Genomic DNA, 21,449 nt, shown 5'->3' with positions numbered 1-21,449 from the left:
TGCCACCAATTTCGATAAGAAGCTCCGCATTTCAACATTGCACATATACCGCTTTTTAACGTTGCATATATACATAAAAGTGTGCTTTCTGAAAATGTCATTTACAGCAACGCCATACCCAATAATAATGAGTAGGTATAATGCGCATCATGGCATTCATGTTTATGCACGTTAGGTAGTTCTTTGTATTTTTATATACTTGAACCCTATGAGGTCTATCGTACAAGTGAGCTACAAGATAGCTTCAAAGTAAGTGTATATGAGTACATGTGTTGAGCACAAGTTCTGGTCACAACTTCGAAATTTGTCTGTATATGTTCCGCAGGGCTAAATTACCATGCAGCAATAAACTTACCACACGTTGCTCGAAACCGTGCAAGAATGAATGACTGCAGAGCCAGTGGTACGCTTCCTCATGTTTATTTAAGCGTCGTAAATGAATGCCTGAGTGGTGCTTGAGTATGTGCTGGTTGAATAGAATTTTCTACCTACGACGCATGGTAAACCACCTTGGTTATAGCTATCCTACCAAAGGAGAACTTCTCCAGACTCTTCGATTCGAAATCTCATAGCACGCAGTATGTATGAGAGACACCTGGCGAATCCCGCATCATTTTAACCTTTCTTATTTACCAGCTGTACATTATGCTATGGCGGGCATTTAGCACATGATGGCTCATGGTAATAATGATTTAAAAGTGACAACGCACGATAAACCTACACCGTAACGTCTGTGATGGAAAATATGTAAAACTGGTCGAGAGGCTCTCATCGTCAAAGAATCTAATTTTTTTTATTTACTGCCCTCACAGGGCCTCTGAAAGCTGATTAGCCACCAACCTGTTGACCTGCTTACCCCCTCTGTTTGCATCTCTGACTGCTTCTCTCTTCCTCTCACTGAACTTTAATATTTCTCTCTGCAGGATTTGCACACAGTTGACCTGTCGGACTTCCAAAACTCGGGAACAAATCTGAGTGGTTTTGTGCTGGTAAAGAAAGAAATGTGGGAGCACGACATTGCGGCAGTGCGAGATGCTTACTCTCGCACTGGCTTCCATCCGATGTTCAACGGACAAAGGGCATCTAAAAAGCCTATAAGGGTGAGATGGGCAATGCGTATCTTTTAGCTTCCTCAAATATTAAGAGGAATTATCTACTTTGTTAGTCAAACTTATGTGCCACAACCTCGTTCTTATGACGATGGATACCATATAGCACGTAAGGTCTTACACGACCACTTTAGCGAACGTCAGCAGTACGCAGGCGCACTTTCAAAGTCTCCAGCACGTCCGTGTAAAAAATGCATTTTACATAATTAATATTAAAGTTTCGGAGGCAGATGAGAATAACTTGTTTTGGGGGATGTCGAGGCCGTGCAAAACACATAATCAGGTTCATAAAAGGAATGTAGAAGAGTCTGTTGGACTGCAATGAACGCAGTAAGGCTATTCACTATTTTTATATTACAAAAAAACTACGCACTACTCTTTTTTGCTCTTGCGTTGTGACAAGCCTTAAAAAAAAACCTAGAAGGGAGCGTCGTGTGAAGGTCTTGAAGTGCAGAGGAAAAAATGAAACAATGGCTTGCTGGGAAATCATTAAGTCATCTTTAAGGCACGAGGTGCGAGTGGCTACGGATAAAATTTCCTTCTTCATGCTAGGCGCGCCCTTTCTTAAGCCATCTTGTTCTTTGAAATTGAAAATATTTTGCAAAAGTTAAGGCAGTCTATCTACCGTCAATACCGTATTCTTGAGAATTGAAGCAGCACCAGCATTCATCACGATTTTTTACTCATCAATAGAGTTTCTAATTTGCAAGATTCTAATAAATCCTTCCCGCCGCACCTTTCTTGATTCTATATTCTTGGCACTCATTTTGTTTGCGTTAATTGTTTTACTCGTTCTCTTACCTTATAATATACAACTGGCCCTTTAACTACTGATCTATTTGTTTGATGAGAAAAAATGCATGTCATCACTGTTGATTCTGCGGATACGAATAAAAGGCTTTCACATAATGCACTTTGCCGGTCGTAGAACTTGGTTGTAGCTCGTTTTTAAACGGCTGTGTGATACGCCTGTTTTGCACCAAAAAAATATGACAATGTTTTTGGTAAGCGCAAAAAGGAGAATCGTTATTAGAAATATAAGATATTGCTACGGTATGAGCCGTGCTATAGTATGTGCCGGTTAGGTAGGAGAGGAAGACGACGTTGTCTGGTGCGGCCTGAGGACTCCATCTTTACGGCGACTGCCGAACTTCATCCTCACCCTGTAAATAAATCCACATATCCTTAAATTCAACCGTAACAGTTTTGTGGTGGAGGTGCTTGGTATTGATCCCAGCACCTCAGTTGCGGTGTTCGCATCAGAATCTCGTCCCTCGTTGTTTGGTATCTGTTGATGAAGGAGCAACCTTTCTGTGGGCACCGAACTGTTCGCCAATGCCGGTTGTGCTCCCTCGAGGAATGAAGCTTGGCGTCTTCGATGATTCCACTGAAGGTTCTGTAGCGGCCGTTAACATTGATGGAAGCGAGAAAGGTACAGTCTCTGGCAAGCGCAGTTGCTCTTACGAGTCGCAGCTCTTAGGTATGATGAGCACATCTTTGCGGTCACACGAGCAGCAGACGTTACGCCATCTGTTGAGGCGACATGCTTCTGTGTTTGACTTTTTCCAAGAGAAGAAGCCACTACCTTTACCATCTTCTCGCGCTCACCATAGGATTGACATCAGTACTGCCCATCCAATCCGACAAAAGCCTTACCGAGTGTCGTCTTCAGAACGAAAAGTTATTGCCGACAAGGTTCAGGAAATGCTGAAGAAGGGTGTCATTGAAGAGTCAGGTAGCCCGTGGGCAGCACCGGTCATCTTGGTTAAGAAGAAAGATGGTGCCTGGCGGTTCTGCGTTGACTGCAGAAGACTCAACGCCGTGACCAAAAAAAGATGTATATCCGCTGCCTAGGATTGACGATGTTAATGACTGCTTACACTCGGCTTCGTACTTTTCTTCAATAGACCTACAATCAGGATATTGGCAGATACCTATGCACCCTTCAGACAAGGAGAGGACCACATTCGTGACGCCTGATGGACTGTACCAATTCCATGTGATGCCGTTTGGGTTTAGCAACGCCCCCGCCACTTTTGAAAGGTTTATGGACTCTGTCTTCGTGGTCTTAAATGGGGGTGTGCTTATGCTACCTGGATGACGTCGTCATTTTTGGGCTACCTTTGAAGAGCACAACGCCCGTTTAAGCCTTGTTTTAGACTGTGTCGGAAAGGCTGGCTTGATTTTGAACTCTAGGAAGTGCCGGTTCGTTGAACGACAAGTTTAGTCCTCGATCACCTAGTTGACAAAGATGGTGTCAGGCCGGATTCCCGCAAAATCGAAGCAGTCGGCTCATTTAAACCACCCCAGACACTGAAGGAACTTCGCAGCTTCTTGGGCCTATGTTCCTACTTTCGCTGCTTTGTGTCCCGATTCGCGGTCGTAGTACACTCACTGACGAGCTTGTTGCGAAAAGACAGCCCATTCGAATGGACACCTGATTGTGATGCCGTATTTTCTGAACTGAAACTTCTACTGACATTTGAGCCTATTCTTCGTCATTTCGATCCTTCTGCTCCTACAGAAGTGCACAGTTACTCAAGTGAAATCTTCATCGGAGGTGTGCTTGTTCAGCGCCATGATAATGCAGAGCATGTTGTTGCTTGTACGAGTCGATCTCTAAGCAAGGCTGAAATGAATTATACGGTGACAGAGCAAGTATGTTTAGCGGCTGTATTCGCCATTGACAAGTTTCGATGGTACCTCTACGGTCGTTCATTCACGATTGTGACAGACCGTCATTCATTATGTTGGCTTAGACCCTTCTGGCCACCTTGCTCGATGGGCTTTACGCCTTCAAGAATTTGACTTGTGCATTTCGTACAGAAGTGGACGACGTTATTCGGATGCTGATTGCCTTTCTCGCCTGCCTATGACCACGACGGAGGGCAGAGCAGATACCCTCGAAATCTGTTTTGCTGCGGTCTCTCACGCGTTTCCTGACGCCAATATCTTCAAACAAGAACAATTGATTGATCTGTCTTTAGAGCCTTTGTTCGTTGACGCTCGGAATCTCAAAGGCAGTGGTCGCTTTCGCATTCGTGATGAACTGTTGTGCAAAACAAATTACTCAGCAACCGGCGCACGTTATTTACTGGTTGTACATCAAAGGCTTCGATGCGACGTTCTCCGTACTATGCACGATGATCCAACGTCAGGACACCTTGGGTTCATTCGCACCCCGCATCGAGTGCAGCAGCGTTTTTACTGGCCTCGAATTCGAGATTTTACGAAACAATACGTCTCGAGCTTCGAGAACTGCCAGCGTCACAAACGACCTACCAGTGCACCGCACGGTCTTCTTCACCCCGTAGAACCACCTACTACGCCTTTCGAGCAAGTAAGCATCGACCTATTGGGCCTGTTTCCGCGATATTCAAACAACAACCGCTGGATAGTAGTGTGCGTCGATCACCTTACCAGATACGCCGAAGCCGCTGCGATACCATCTTCTGCAGCTGATGGCGTCGCCCTTTTTGTTACGCTCCATTGTTCTTCGCCCTGGTCCACCTCAAGTAATCATCAGTAACCGTGGTCGCCAATTCATCGCGGACACTGTGGAAGAATTGCTTCACCTCTGCGCTTCACAGTTCAGACATTCGACGTCATACCATCCCCAGACGATTGGTTTTGTAGAACGCACCAATCGAACTCTTACTAACATGCTCGCTTTGTACGTCGCATCCAATCACAAAAACTGGGATGAGATATTACCATTTATTACTTACGCATACAATACAGCGAAGCACGAGACCATGGACTTCACGCCCTTCTGCCTGCTCTACGCTCGGTCACCACGCAGCTCCCTTGATACAATCCTCCCATTTAAGCTCCATTTCGATGAGTCCGTGGCCGAAACATTGTGCCGGGCTGAAGAAGCCCGCCAAATTGCTCGCTGCGCACACTGGCATCAGAAGATCGCTCCAAGCAACAGTACGATCAACGCCATGATGTGATTTCATTACGAAAAGGTGAATCCGTGTGGTGATGGACCCCCCAAAACCTGGTTTATGTCAAAAGTTTTTACCGCAGTTCACAGGCCCCTATGTCATTGTAGATCGCGTGACTGACTTGACGTACGTTGTGGAACGCTTGACGACACCTTCTCGTTGGTCAAAACGAACGCAGTTGGTGCACGTGGCTCGCCTCAAGAAATTTCATCCCTCCAGTGACATAAACTTGCCCAGCGGGCTTCGTCTGTGAACCGGGGATCGCTACGGTATGAGCCGGGCTGTAGTATGTGCCGTGTAGGTAGAAGAGGCAGATGACGTTGTCTGGTGTGGCCTGAGGACTCCATCTTTTCCGCGACTGCCGAACTTCATCCTCACCCTGTAAATAAATTCACATATCCTTTAACTCAACCGTAACAATATGTTTACCCATCGTAGTCCACAGCAAAATACATAGTCATAAATTGCATACTAATGGGGTGATAACGCCAGTGAAACGACTATAAAAAAAAGCATGACGCTTTTCAGTTCTACGTTCGGTGGGCCAAAGAATTGTGGTGGCACGTCAAGTAGGGTTAGGTAAAAAACAAGCCGGGTTCCATAGTTCTAAATGACAAAAATAGAAATGATACAACAAACTTGATACTACCGGCTTATTATGCTTCTATCCAGACAGATGCGGCTTTGACACAAGATGCGCTCGACCTTCTGGTACGTGCTGTTCAAAGGCTAGCGTCGGAACGGACACTTGCTCGACCACCTAGCGTGCAATGCCATGAGCCGCAAGCGTCACAAGATAGACCACAGTCGCAGGCCTTTGTCGACGCAGTTAAACAGGTGTGGGCTCCTACTTCAAACGTCCAAAAATATGCATGCGATGTCCCTGTGTACACTATGTATACAAGGCATTTTGCTACACGTGTTTCAATCTCTTTCTAATACAGTTTTAGGGGCCAAGCTCCTCTTCACTTGTCACTTGTCAAGCGTAACCGAGAGAAGAAGAGAAGAGAAAAAAAAAGCGAAAGAAATAAATGAGAATTTCTCGTCTCATTTCCTAGATGGCGTTACTCTGCCGCTACTCTCCGAAGTGCCGGTACTGTTCGATTGGCTGCTGCGCGTGTTTTGTCTGAGTGCGCGGAGAACGAGTGCCTCTTTTATATCCTATATAGTCACCGTAGGTGTCGGATCATTGGTGGGGCATGAATGGAGCAGAGCGGCGGGCACTTTGAAGACGATTGCGCACGGCTGCCTTGGTTTTCGTTTCGTTAGTGTTGCCGCGTGCCATCTGCATTCTTGAACGCGATGGGACGCACGGACGCATGAATGGGAGGACGAACACATGGACGGATGGATGAATTGATGGGCGCCTCGCCCCACTATTCATCATTCACTCCGTGGATACGCTGTGATATTTTTATATTGCTTGGCGCAGTGGAATTGTACACTAGGTAACTTTAGAAGAATTAGAACAGCAAGGTGGGAGTTGAAGTGTTAATATGTTCTGGAATACGTACAGAACAACACACATGAAGGACAAACAAGCAGGAGACAAGAGCGCGACGTGTCATGTGCTTTATTGTGTTTCATCTGTGCCCAACCGTACGTTTACCTGAAGATTTATTATTAAGTCCTATATAAAACGAGACATGTTCTGATGTTAAGAATAGTACCTTCTGTTTTATGCATTAGAGAAAGAATGGAACATAATACCGGAATCTCAGAGCGTGCTAATTTAGTTAGTAGGAGAATTTAAGGCGTGCGGCATTGAGGTATTTAGTACTGGCTCTGGTACTCATTATGGTCTTCCCCTGGCACTTCAGATTGGCGAAAATGGCTATCCGTTTATAAATAAAAAATGCTTATTGTGTCTACGATGAAATAAAGAAGCTTTCAGCTGCCACTTAAAATAATTTTTACAGAATTTCTTAACTGCTGGCCGTTACCATAACACACTCAAATATTTTGGATGTAGTACAAATTATGAATACATACACATGCCTTTATTCAGCGGTAGTGTACATATACTATGTAATTCAAAGAAGGCACTCGCTATTACCACGCATCTATGCGCGAATCAGGCACGGACTTGAAACACGTTTGACAAGACTTGTGCCTACTACCAGTAAATTTTATTCGGAAACGAACAAAAGCGTATATATGATTTCGTATGCATGCATGACCAGCTAGCGCCTACACAAGCTTTGCAGTTAACAGGTGTCTATCTGACATCAACCTTCAACACCAACGGGCTGGTTCCTGATGTAGTTCACCAAAGATCCTAAATATATTAACCTCAATGTGTGCCATGGCACTCCCGCACATCTGTAAAAGCCACAAACACTAGGTGTCAATGTGCAGCACACTGCAAAGACACATATTATTCTGTATTGCGATAAATATGTCCCGTCCAAAAGCACCAGTTCCGACAAGCGCCGCTACTGAAATCAAAAGTTGGTAGAAGAAATGACGCTTATCACGTTAAAAAAAGTCACACTGATACCCCGCTTTTGATCTGAGCTTCTATTTAAGTGTTCCCTAGTTCAATATATTCTTGGTTTGTAGGATATATCTGAATCTTTTTTTCTGTCGTATAACAGCAGGACTTCACTTTGTACAAGCAGCGCTTATGAGTTTGGGAATGTTGAAAATAAGCTCTGAATGGAACAGATAGATTCTTTTTTAACTGACAGGCGTTCTTACTGCTATGTTGTTTACCTTGTCTTAATATCGAAGAATGTTCGCTACTTTGCAGTACCAAGCTTCTCGTATTGTTGTTTTTTGCAGCTCTGAGTTCCTTTGTTGCATTCGAATATAACACATTATTTCAACGGCTGAGCATAAGAGCTCCAACATAGTTTCGGACTCAGCCAAGCGTGTCAGGCTGTGATACCAGAGAAGGATTATAGAATCGATGGGTAAGAGGATTATGGAAGGGCTCCTCAGCGAATTCTTGCAGGAAAGCCTTATCTTTGCTCACATATACGTATCTTTCAAAAAGATACTTACTTTTAAATGCGGAGAAAGTCGGTAACGACTCGTAGCTCGCTGAGGTAAACAGCGCAAAACACGAAAACAGAGGATAGGAAGGACACAAGACGAGCGCTGATGGAGAACTAGGGATTGAGATATAAAAAGAGAGCCCTGTTTACTGGAAATGGCGCTGCATCAAGTTTCTTTATGCTGAGCAGTATGTACTCTGATTTCATTATTTTCCTTTAAAGCGAAGCATTTCTTTGGCGAATTTCAGCATATAAATCAATCTATCTATCTATCTATCTATCTATCTATCTATCTATCTATCTATCTATCTATCTATCTATCTATCAATCTGTCTATCTATCTATCTATCTAGCCGCTTACAACTTTAGGCTCTCCTGGTCATTTTGGTATTGGTATCGATACCAAAATTGGTATGACATAACATGACTGTATAATGAGTATCACCGCCCACTAAAACATGAAATTCGTGACATCTATGTTTTGAATGTGATGATTTACTTTTCATGGTCTTGCTGCTGTTGCGGTGGTTTCGTTCACGTGACATGCTGCAAAACTGGCGTAGTATGACAAGACCGCATGGTGAAGCCAAGCGACAGACCCTTATCATTGAAATCATGACACGCATCTCATGTAACAACATGACTACACGCCACACTCATGATGCGCTCGCAGCCGTTTCATTTGCTTCACGTATACCAAAGTACATATACTACATATATACTACGAAGTACATATACTAGGCATATTTCAATGCATAAAGCAATGAACTATTCCTTATGCTGTTTTATACAGAGGTAACATCATGATGTCACGGGGTCGTGACGTGGCCGAAGACAGGAGGCTTCGTGTAGGGATTTAACTGTTTATTTAGGCGAACCTGTGCACGGTAAACGGAAAGTCCAATTACAGCAGCAGTCTCGCACAGATAGCAGTCTCGGACTGATAGCGGCGAACGGAGCGTCGGCGTTCGATCAACAACTGACAAGCGGCGAAGCGCGTCGGCATTTATACTCTTGCCGTCGAACGTTCTAGCGTTATCGCTGGCGGTGGCGTAGGTTCCAGAACAATCTGTACCGTTCGCACAGTGGGCGTGATCTTATCGAAATGATCTACTACAGTCCGGAACCTTCTCGAAAACTGCAGGCGCGGTTTGCGCTGAGATACGTGTGGTGTTTTGGGACGATAACAAAAACTTGGGAAATGGAACGTGGCATTGTCCCCCTCTGAAAAAAGGCATCGTCCCGATGCTTTAACTAAAGATGAAAGTACAAGAATAATGCAAGAAAGTACAATGACTAAATTACGATACAACAATAATACAAAAAAACACTGGTTCAGTTTGTTAACGCGCATGAAACGGCTTGAGGCGCGCGACATGGACGACTTCAGGTCGTGATCGGCGTCATTGAGAGTTCATGATGCCGTCGGGGACAACCTCGTAATCAAGTGGGCCGAGACGTCAAACCACCCTGTACGGTCCGAAGTATCGTCGCAGAAGCTTTTCACTTAGTCCACGTCGGCGTATCGGCGTCCACACCCAAACACGTTCACCGGTCTGGTATTCCACGAAGCGTCGTCGAAGGTTATAACGGTGGCTGTCGGTCGTCTGTTGATTCATGATACGGAGACGCGCAAGTTGTCGGGCTTCTTCGGCGCGTTGAAGGTACTCGCTCACATCGAGGTTTTCTTCGTCGGTGACGTTGGGTAACATGGCATCGAGCGTCGTTGCCGGGCTCCTTCCGCAGACCAATTTGTATGGAGATATCTGCGTCGTCTCCTGCACCGCCGTGTTGTATGCGAAGGTCACATACGGAAGAATGGAGTCCCACGTCTTGTGTTCGACCTCGACGTACATTGACAGCATGTCGGCGATCGTCTTGTTAAGCCGCACGGTGAGGCCGTCGGTATGTGGCTGGTACGCTGTCGTCCGGCGGTGGTTTGTTTGGCTGTATGCCAAGATCGCTTGAGTTAAGTCGGCAGTGAATGCCGTTCCTCTGTCGGTGATAAGGACCTCCAGGGCGCCGTGACGTAGGACGATATTTTCGACAAAGAACTTAGCTACCTCAGATGCACTGCCTTTTGGCAGGGCTTTTGTCTCGGCGTAGCGGGTGAGGTAGTCGGTAGCTACCACGATCCACTTGTTTCCGAAGGCCAACGTCGGGAACGGCCCCAGTAGGTCCATACCAACTGCTGGAAAGGTCGGCAAGGGGGATCAATTGGCTGCAGAAGTCCCGCTGGCCTTGTCGGCGGTATCTTGCGTCGCTGACAGTCCCGGCATTTTCTCACACAACGAGTGACGTCGGTGGTAGGACGTGGCCAGTAGTACCTTTCTTGTATCCTCGCGAGCGTACGAGACACACCGAGGTGCCCTGCCGTCGGATCGTCGTGCAGGGCCTGCAGGAGTTCTGGTCGCAGAGCTGAAGGCACCACAAGGAGGTACTTAGCTCGAAGCGGTGAAAAGTTTTTCTTTTGTAGAAGACCGTTTCGTAGAAAGAACGACGCAAGTGCGCGCTTGAATACCTTCGGGACTTCGGCGGTCCTGCCTTCGAGGTATTCTATTAGGGCCTTAAGTTCTGGGTCGGCCCTCTGTCGTTCAGCGAAGTCGTCGGTAGTTATCGTTCCTAAGAAAAAGTCGTCATCCGGGTCGTGGGGTAGCGGTTGGTCGACAGGTGCACGAGAGAGACAGTCGGCGTCGGAGTGCTTTTTGCCGGACTTGTAAACGACAGTAATGTCATATTCTTGAAGTCTCAGGCTCCACCGTGTGAGGCGACATGAAGGGTCCTTCAAAGTGGCTAGCCAACACAAGGCGTGGTGGTCGCTCACAACTTTGAAGGGCCTGCCGTAGAGGTAGGGGCGAAATTTCGACGTAGCCCAGATGATGGCGAGGCTCTCCTTTTCTGTTGTGGAATAATTTGCTTCTGCTTTCGATAGCGATCGGCTGGCGTAACTAATAACCCTTTCAAGTCCGTCAGCCCTCTGCACAAGAACGGCGCCAAGACCTACGCTGCTTGCGTCAGTATGTATTTCTGTCTTGGCGAATTCGTCGAAATGGGCAAGTAACGGAGGCGTCTGGAGGCGATGTTTAAGCTCCTGGAAAGCATGTTCCTGCGGCGTTTCCCACCTAAACTCCCCGTCGGCCTTGGTAAGGTTAGTGAGAGGATCGGCGATGCGGGCGAAGTTTTTCACGAACCGCCTATAATAGGCACACAGGCCCAGAAATCGGCGCACGGCTTTCTTGTCAGTGGTCGGCGGAAAGTCGGCGATGGCGGCTGTTTTCCGTGGATCGGGACGAACTCCAGCTTTGCTGATAACGTGCCCCAGAAACAAGAGCTCCTCACACGCAAATCTGCACTTTTCTGGCTTCTGTGTGAGTCCGGAAGTCTTGATGGCTTGAAGTACAGCTTCAAGGCGCCGAAGATGCTCGTCATAACTCGAGGAAAGCACGACGACGTCGTCCAAGTACACAAGGGAAGTCTGCCACTTCAATCCTGCCAGTACTCTATCCATAACGCGTTGAAAAGTTGCAGGCGCTGAGCAAAGGCCGAAGGGCATCACCTTAAACTCGAAGAGGCCGTCCGGTGTTATAAACGCCGTCTTCTCTCGGTCTCTTTCGTCGACTTCGAGTTGCCAATAGCCACTCTTGAGGTCCATTGACGAAAAGTTCTTGGCGTTATGGAGCCGATCAAGTGCGTCGTCTATTCGTGGGAGAGGATACACGTCCTTTCTTGTGATTTTGTTCAGGCGGTGGTAATCGACGCAGAAACGTAGGGTCCCATCCTTTTTCTTCACTAACACCACGGGGGATGCCCATGGACTCTTGAACGGCTGGATAATGTCTTCCCGCAGCATTTCATCAACTTGTCTCTTCATGGCCTCACGTTCTCGCGTCAAAACCCTGTACGGACTCTGACGGAGTGGTCTGGCATTTTCTTTGGTTATGATGCGATGTTTCGTGATTGGGGTCTGCCGTATTTTCGATGACGACGAAAAGCAATCTTCGTATTGCAGGAGCAGGGCCTTGAGCTGTTCTTGCTTATCGTTCGGAAGTCTGGGATTGACGTCGAAAGCTAAGGGAGGGGCTTGGTTCCTCTGAGCCGGTTCCGCAGAATCGGCGAGGGCGAAAGCACTGGTGGCTTCGACAATTTCTTCGATGTATGATATCGTTGTTCCTTTGTTCACATGTTTGTACTCATTGCTGAAATTCGTGAGCATAACCATTGCTTTGCCTCCCCGCAGCTCTGCAATTCCTCTTGCGACGCAAATATTTCGGGTGACCAACAGATGCTGACTGCCTTCAATGACGCCTTCCAAGTCAGGTGATTTAAGAGCGCCGACTGAAATAATGACGCTTGAGCGAGGCGGAATTGTGACTTGTTCTTCCAGCACATTCAAGGCATGGTGTCCTGACGGCGTGCGCGGCGGTAGTGCTTTTTCTGTGGATAACGTTATCGACTTTGTTTTTAGGTTGATGACAGCACCATGGATGCATAAGAAGTCCATGCCAAGGATGACATCTCTCGAGCAACGCTTTAGGACTACGAAGTCTGTAAGTTAAATACGGCCGTTAATGGTGACTCTCGCTGTGCAGATTCCTGCAGGCGTTACGGGATGACCTCCAGCTGTACGGATTTCAGGGCCTTTCCAAGCTGTCCTAACTTTCTTTAGCTTCTTGGCGAACGACCCACTGATGACAGATTAGTCGGCTCCAGTATCGACGAGAGCGGTCGCACTGTGGCCGTCGATAAGAAGTCGACGTCGCTAGTTTGCCGTCTCGCATTACAGTTAGGGCGTGGCGTCGGGTCACGGCTGCATCGGCTTGTTCCGCTGCTTCCATGTTGCGCCGTCAGGCCACCTTCGGTAAGTGAGCTTTCGCCGTCAGGGCTTTGCCAGGTTGGCATTGTGTTCGGAAAGCTCCGTCGCGGCGTCGTCGTCGGAGGAGGATCTTCCGTAGTTCGTCGCACAGCAACCGCACCTCCACCGGATGCTGCCCTTAGTTTCCCGGATACGGGCTAGGAGACCGGCCCCGCGTTAGGCCGGAGTACTGCCGGGGGTGCGGTGACATGCGGCGGCTGGGCGACGGCGAACGGGAAGGACTTTGGGTTGTCCATTGAGTTCCTGTCAGGTAGTCGGCGATGTCACGTGCCGTTCCACTGGCTGCGGACGTGGTGCATCGACGGCGAAGCCACGCAGTCCCATCTGTCGGTACTGGCAACGGCGGTAAGTGTGCCCGGCTTCGCCACAGTGGTAGCACAGAGGGCGGTGGTCAGGGGTGCGCCAAACGTCGGTTTTCCTCGGCGCACTGCGCTGGCCTGCTGGTGAACGGTAGGTCGTCGGTAGGTCGTCGACGTGGGCTGGGTTCACGGCTTGACGGGGGCGTCCGGTACATGAACGAAGCAGCACCTCCACCAGATGTCACGGGGTCGTGACGTGGCCGAAGACAGGAGACTTCATGTAGGGATTTAACTGTTTATTTAGGTGAACCTGTGCCCGGTAAACGGAAAGTCCAATTACAGCAGCAGTCTCGCACAGATAGCAGTCTCGGACTGATAGCGGCGAACTGAGCGTCGGCGTTCGATCAACAACTGACAAGCGGCGAAGCGCGTCGGCATTTATACTCTTGCCGTTGAATGTTCTAGCGTTATCGCTGGCGGTGGCGTAGGTTCCAGAACAATCTGTACCGTTCGCACAGTGGGCGTGATCTTATCGAAATGATCTACTACAGTCCGGAACCTTCTCGAAAACTGCAGGCGCGGTTTGCGCTGAGAATCGTGTGGTGTTTTGGGACGATAACAAAAGTTGGTAAATGGAACGTGGCAACATATAGAATTCAGGGAGCGCATAAATATGGTATATATCAACACTTTTTGAAAGGTCGTGAATTCATAATTGCTGCGCAGATTTAAAAAGGTGCTGCCCTTTTAACGCTCAGAAATTTTATTTCACTCTCCTTGTTATGTAATATGTTTGCGCTCAGTACGCCGATTGACAGTTTGAAGAATTCCTTTCTCTATTATTAAGAGCTAACAGACAATAATGCCATCGAAAGCATAGGGGATGTTAATATAGCTGATCGTAATGTAAACTGAAAAAGAAAAGCGGACAGAAACATAACTTGCCTAGCAAGTTATCTTTTGGTCCACGTTTCTTTCGGCAAACTTATATTACAATTACTTGTAATAGGTTCCCCTATCCTTTTAAGGCATTATTGTCTGTTAGTTCTCAATAATAGTGCATCTAACAAAACAAACGAACCCTTCAGTTTACGCTTTCCTCTGTTTTGTTAATGCATGTTTTGCCGTGAGAAAGTCGCGGGATTTTGGTCGAATATCTTCAAAAGTTTTGGAGTAGCCAGCACAGTAATTGCGTATCGAAATCCACACACATGTTAAATTTGCGTAAGAAACGTTCATAGTTTTTAACGAAATAGCCCATTTTCTAGCTTCTCCTGACATCAATAAAACAAAGACATTATGCCTGCATCAGAAGTTGAAAATTGCCACTAAATATTTGGATAACTCAAAAAACATTCCGGCATATATACGGAGTGAAATGACGTGTGGGGCGAAGCGTCCACTCGTTCGTTCGTCATTCTGCTTCTCCATCCGTCCATCCGTCCATTCATCTGCCCGTCCGTCCGTCTCTCTGTCTGTCTATGTGTCTGTCTGTCTGTCTGTCTGTCTGTCTGTCTGTCTGTCTGTCTGTCTGTCTGTCTGTCTGTCCGTCTGTCTGTCTGTCTATCTGTCTGTCTGTCTGTCTGCGAAAAATCTCGAACGATGCGAGTGATGGGAGCGCCATCTAGATAACAGGTCACGCACAAGAAGCGGCTACGACAGACAGCTGCGGCACTTAAGCCCTTAAAGAACTTCTACCTTAAAACAAGTGAAATGGTAAAAACGACTCTGTTCTAATTCGCTCACCGTATTCCCTTTGCTTGTTGCAGGCACAAATTTCAGGACTTACCGGGTCGATTCAATTGGATTCGATTGGACGCCGACATAATATTTCTCTGCAAGTTGTCCGGATGAAGCGATCGGGACTGGCGTCGGTTGGTGCATACTAACATCTGTTTAGTTATGCTACGTCAACAGTTTTAACGCCAATCATAGTAGACTACTCCCTAATACTTCTCATTTTACTACAGCTAAAAATAGGAATGTTCGTTTTCTAACAGCAGAGGCCCTTATTTAAGGGCATTTAAGATATTGTAAGGTGGATATTTGAACGATAGCTATGCATTCATTCATAATGGTACAAAACAAAAGATGATGTTAAACGCTAACAAGGTTTACCAGTTGCGCATACAATACGCGGATTTTAACTTAATTTTTTGTTGAGTCAATTGTACGGCTTTTGCTTGCTGCATTTTTAGAAGAGAAAGAATTTTTAGCATTTTTCCAGCAATCGTAGTTATTTTAGTGATCACCATGTTCACTAGGATGCATTCGTTCTTCACCGTCTGTTTCGATGCCTTAGTAATTGACTGCATGGATCTGCGCTTGATTCCCCATGAAGAGTGTAGAAGGTGCTTTAGGCGAAGGTTAATCTTCACACCCATACCTCTTCCTACTATGTTTCTGTATGGGGAACATCTTGCACACCGCCTTTTTAGGTGACCCCTGAACCACCCCGTGAGCCCACGCTCATTGTTGAGTGTTGAAAAGTAAGTTGGAGAAAAGTAAGTAAGGGTAAACGTGCTTTAAATCGAACTGAAATAATTCCCTGGATCTAATGTTAGGAAGTAGCCATGTGCATTTGTTCATAGCTGAAAATATTTTAGATGTGTTTAAAATAAGCTTTCCTGTATAAGGCATCTTTTTTGTTTAACCGCAATGAAAAATATTCTCGAGTTTGGGGAAGCTCATTATGTCTCCTCCTAATAAGGACTTTTGTTATGAGTATTTCCTTGTGACTTCGTGCTGCAAATGGGTTGTTGTCTTTTGTTCCCTTTCGTTATCATTCTGCCACCTAGTGGGTTTCCACAGAGCTCATTAGCAATTTTCTTGTTTTCTCGATAGCATCTGGCAACACTGGCGCTAACGTAAGTGTCAGGGAGAAGGGCAGAATTATTACGCTTAAAACTTCATTTGCAAAACAAAAAACGTTTGTTCAAGTAGTTGAGGAATGACTTCCAAGCTCTATAACACATCTGCTTCGGACACGACATATGATTTGCCACTTGCCGGGCCTGGCCCAGCCGTAATTTTTGTCGATGCGGCCTCATCAAGTGTAATGCCCATGGGCCGGCTTTCAGCTCTTTGATAGTAAACCATCAAGTACTCTAAATTGTTAGCAACTTTTTCTAAATACACATTTATAACTGTGAAGAACTGTCCTTGTTTTTTTCGAAGAACATTGGTATTTGCACCGTGATGCATTCTCATAATTCAGCATAGGAGTAGTGAAAACAAAAAGCTTTTTAGCAATCACACACAACTTGAGACTTGAAACTTGAAACTTCATGCTACAAACACGTGCGAAAAATTCAATACACGAGTTCGCAGTTTCAATTCTTCTTGTAATTTTTGCTTCGTTGATGCAACCGCAAACCATATTCGTCCAAGCCTGCCTGTCTCTATGAAGAAGACGTGCTAGAGTGTTCACTACATGATACTGCTCCCGCGCTCTTATCAGCCACTTGCATCGTATTTCCACTTCGCATCCCTTTCATTGTGCAGCTCCCCAACTCACAAAACAAAAACAGCAAGATGCTTTAAAGGCACAAAGAACGTGTCTAGCATCACGATAAATGTTTGAAGAAACATGCCTTGGTTCTGAAAGATGCTTGCAAGATTTTTCGCCTGTGCTTGCTCGACTGCGCAAGAAGTACCGATGGCGGCGAAACGTGGCGAAAATTGGTGGTCGTTGTAGGAGCAGGAAATCAATGAAACAGCATGCACTAACTCAATGTTGAAAATCGTGAGAAATTAAAGAGTATCTAGCACTTTTAGCACAATTAACTCATTACCTCTAGCAGCTCATGATTTCATAAAAGTGAGCTCCAAAAGGCGAAAAACTGCAGCAATATCACTATTGTTAGCGTGTCGCCGCAAGGCATGAAGTCATCATGTAACAGTGCGACCTAGTTTTTGAAAAACATGAAAAACAATCTATAGTCTGTTTACAATCAAATTCGAGCTTACCTCAACGCTCTCGCAGTCCTACTAAGATAACTTCTGACCCATGCAATAAAGCTTGATCATTCCTGTGACGTCAAACAAGTTTGGTATTATTCATGTAGATGGCTTTTTCACAGGGAGAAATGTTCGTGTTATGGTTCACGTTCTTCATAAGATTTGGCAGTGAAAGTTAAGAAAAGCTTTCGGAACCACTCCCGAGAAAACGAAAAATTTGAGTCGGTAAAACCAACATTTCAATACTTATCAGCGTAATAGTTGTTTACAACATAAACGAGAAAGTATTTACGGCCACAACGTAAACCCTCTGGCACGGCTCTCTTTCACATACAAATGACAGACGTGCCGAAGTACTGGGGATAGAGCATTCTTAGGTTAGAACTTGTTACTTTGTTAGAACACACCCTATAAAAATAGGTGAGGGCGCGAACAGTCTATATTCGGAGGTGGAATAAAATGCTCTGCAAAAGTTGCCAAGGTTTGACATTTAGGACATTTTAGAAATCGCTGAATATTTCAGAGGTTGTGCAAACATTTTCTATCACTGTCACTTGCATTCCAAAGAGTGATCAGGGTCGTTGCTCTATTGCAGTGTGGATTACGTGCGTTTGGCACATATCATCTTTAACATAAAAGTGAGAATAAAAAAGACAAAAGTCATCAGTGAGAACTTGCATTGAAATGCCTTTTCCCTCTAACACGCATAGTCTGCAGCCTAAACAGTCTGTGTCTAAGCTCAATGCAATGATTCACGTACGGGTGTTATTTTTGTGTATTATGGCTTGATATTTGCTTATTGAAGTTGCTAAAGCCTTTGTTATATGCCTGCTGGTACGAGAAAGATGATTCCGTGTTATGATCATCTGCATTGATCTGAGGGATATCTTGAAGAAAGAATTAGTGGTAACTGCAAGCCATCATGCACAATCTATTTAAAAAAAACACTCAAATAGGAGCCGTAAGCTCCAGTAGAGTGCGATAACGTCGGCTTGTTTGTTTCGGTACCCCGTAGTCTGTTTTGTTTGAATTAGATTCTTATTATATTTATTCATCATCGTAATATCAATTACGATTTGTCATTGTTGCCATCATGTAGCGATAATTTTCCAACCCTCGTGTTGCCGTCAACGTGGGGCGCAGGTCAGTTTTCACGCTTTTTGAGGCATTTAAAGTTTTATTGTTAATAAAATTTGAAGGAAAAGGTAAGAAAACTTGTGTGGCATTTCTGAGTGCCAAACAGCTCGCGACGCAGTCAGGGGGGGAGGGAAGTGTGACCAATCCTATTCAAAATGTCGAGCACCACTTGAGCCTCGACGCAGATAATAACAATGTCGTCGCATCATATCTACTTGTTTATGGCCATGTTACAAACCAAACAATTGAAGTAAAACGTAGTTCTTTATCTTGTTGCATTACGATTCCACGTAGACTCTTAATAGAGGTATCTTTATGCTCATACAAAACTAAATGTAAAATGACGCATCTTGAGCTTGCTTAGTAAATGGCAAGATTAATCTTCCTAATTCCTCATTAAGTATGCATACTTTGTGTTATAGCAGTATATCGCAAAACAGTCTCTAAATACTATACTGTCATGCGGGACACCAACACGGGCTTGTTCATTTGACAATTGAATGACATTTACCCTCTGTTTTAAACATTATCTTAATGAAATTGGTAAAATATAATTTGCATATTATCATTAACAGAGGGGGAATGGGACAGAGGAAATCCCTTTTTCTCCTTGCTCGTCCTAAGTAAACTATTGCACAATAAATAAAGTTCATCAGTAATGAATTGATAAGTAATTATTTAAATAATAAATAGTTCGTTCATTCACATAGCATTGTGTCCGGGGTCACACTTTTTTATCATTGCAACAAGCTACAATCTCTTGTATGTGCTAAACATTTTTTTATTGTGGGCAATGCCTATCGCACGACAAGTTTGTCATGACACTGCACCAGCATATAAATATTTGTGAAGGGTATAGTGTGGCCACATTACCTACCCAGTCGTTTTCTTTTTATTACTGAGGTCGGAACATGGAGTGCCTCCACCGGTCTCACCATGGCCCAGACGGAGCAGATGTTCCAGCAAGAAATCTTGAGTGCACTGAAAAACAAAACTTTCAGGATTACTACAATATTGGTATGCTCGCAGTTTTCCTAATACAGTGTATTTCATGTCTGGAAGCCCATTTCCTGTTGGAACAATGTATGCTTTCATCAAGCTTATTGCAGATTGTCTATTCACCTAAATGTTTTCATAGATGTGCTACTTGTTCACAAAACCAGATATCCTCTCATTTATACTGACAGCCGTAATGTTTAGAGAAATAATTGTGGGCTGTAATCATGAACAAGCTAATTAACCCCACAACTTAAGGGCAGAACTTAAAATAAGTGGTTGTACCTTGTACCTACTGCCGCGAAGCTGTATCTATACCATATATTGTTTACAAGATTTGGCCCAGGCATTCTATTACAGGTTGCAGTTATTGTAATTGCAATACGAGTTATGCTACCATCTTTTCTACCTTCTGTGCGTGCCTTGTCCTGTGCTTTACGAACGTCATGATTAATCTTAAACTGCCAAACTTGTAATCTTTATGCCTTATTTGCAAGTCGAGTTTGAAAGGGAAGCAAAATTGTTACAACTAAAGAATGTTGTGTGTTATAAGTCTAAAAACATCACGTGGTAACAATGGAGCTAATGTTATTTTTTGGTTATCTTAACGAACATAGTGTGAAAGTGATCGTCCACTCTTTTTTCGAGTATAATTGTGGACGCGGAAATGGTGAAGACTTCACGGATTGCCACGACAGCATTCTGAAAGCCAACTGAATTGTCTTATATAACGGCTTGTAGAAGCTTTAAGTGAAATTTTTCGCGTCCCAGAATGCGCCTTACGTTATGGAAAAAGGGCCATTAAAGAAGATGGTGGGTAATGATCGCTTCGAGGGATTCTGCGTGGATCTGCTCCGAGAAATGTCCCGGCTCTTGGGCTTTCACTACCAGTTGCGGCTTGTCAGAGATGGTGCCTACGGCAGCCGAACCTCCCACGGTCATTGGAATGGCATGGTCCGGGAACTACTCGACATGGTAAGACCACAAACGTTTCTTCGCCTACGTGACTTCACTTATAAGACTGCTGCGGGTACGAAGCACCTTTTTGTAAGCAATGCATAAAAAAATCGAATTGTTCGTGGACTTTACAATGCTTTGAAAGTAAAAAGAGAAGCCGGCACTGCGCGATACAGTGCCTCTTCGTGCACGAAAAAAAATGCTGTATAAAAAAGAAGGAAGCTTTAGATCATGCCATTTCTTGGCATTACCCCTTGTGTTCAGTACTTTTGTATGGCTTATGTTTCTCTTTGGCAGTCCTGATGGGGAGAAATATTTTAGAGGCTAGGGCTATCCGTATGCTGTGATCGCATGCTGTCGAAGCCTAAAATAATAATATCTGGAAATGAAGTCCCAAAACCACAATACAAAAATAAGGGACGCCGTATTAGAGGGCTGGAGTAACGGAGGTAAAGTCAAGAATGGAATAGTGATCTGTATCAAAGGGAGCGCACGCTCACGCCGACAAAGTGCCTTTTTCCCGTTTAAGTTCGATTGCCTTGACGATGATAAGTTCAGAGCTCTGAAGGGACTTCGGCTGGGTGTGAGGCCGTATGCTGTGGTCGCTTGCTATACGCAGGAGATACCGTGTTTAAAAATGAAAAAAGAAGAGGAAGCAAGTGAGAAATAGAAATCAAGAAGAAAAATTGTAAGAAAAAGAGAAGGAGCCAACAACAGAAAACTCAATGGAGTGAGAGGAAGACACAATAAACATAAATAAACAGAGGGAAGCTAATAAAACCAAAAAAAAAACGTGGCTGATTCGCCTATCTAAGAATCGCTGTAACACGAAACTAAAGCGTCTCCTCTTAGACGAAGTTTAGCGCTTATTTTGCATTGTTTCAGCAACAGGAAGATTTGGAAGTCGCGGCGAGAATGGCAAGCAGCTTTTTCTTCTTTTTTTCTGCATTACTTCGTACATGCTTTTCAACGTCGCTTCCATGACGGAAGTACGTCAGCACAGCCATGGTGCACCCCGGCATCAAGCATTTAAGTGTTATAATTCAAGGAAACAAAACCCCCAGCCCAGCACCGCATGCCATTGAGGCTTTGCACCACTCGTGTGAAATTTCCTGAACGTTACCACATACTTTTTTAGTGTGCATTGGTTTATAGTTTTAGAGAATAAT

The 21,449-nt window shown here is 45.0% G+C and overlaps 1 protein-coding gene across 2 annotated transcripts in view; it reads left to right on the top strand.

Annotated features, from left to right (window-relative positions):
- The window catches only part of LOC119182310 (glutamate receptor ionotropic, kainate 2-like), a 194,774-nt gene that overhangs the window by 153,908 nt on the left and 19,417 nt on the right, over positions 1-21,449 (top strand). For both annotated transcript variants that reach the window (XM_075895956.1, XM_075895955.1), the window contains exons 6-10: positions 924-1,100; positions 5,732-5,896; positions 15,000-15,104; positions 19,231-19,344; positions 20,095-20,298. In XM_075895956.1, the coding sequence (XP_075752071.1) occupies positions 924-1,100; positions 5,732-5,896; positions 15,000-15,104; positions 19,231-19,344; positions 20,095-20,298 (765 nt within the window). The remainder of the gene's footprint in view (positions 1-923; positions 1,101-5,731; positions 5,897-14,999; positions 15,105-19,230; positions 19,345-20,094; positions 20,299-21,449) is intronic.

This window comes from Rhipicephalus microplus, chromosome 5 (genome assembly GCF_043290135.1).
Source record: "Rhipicephalus microplus isolate Deutch F79 chromosome 5, USDA_Rmic, whole genome shotgun sequence".
Lineage (NCBI taxonomy): Eukaryota > Metazoa > Arthropoda > Arachnida > Ixodida > Ixodidae > Rhipicephalus > Rhipicephalus microplus.
Note: the sequence above shows the minus strand (reverse complement) of the source record. Positions and strands in the feature narration are given on the sequence as shown.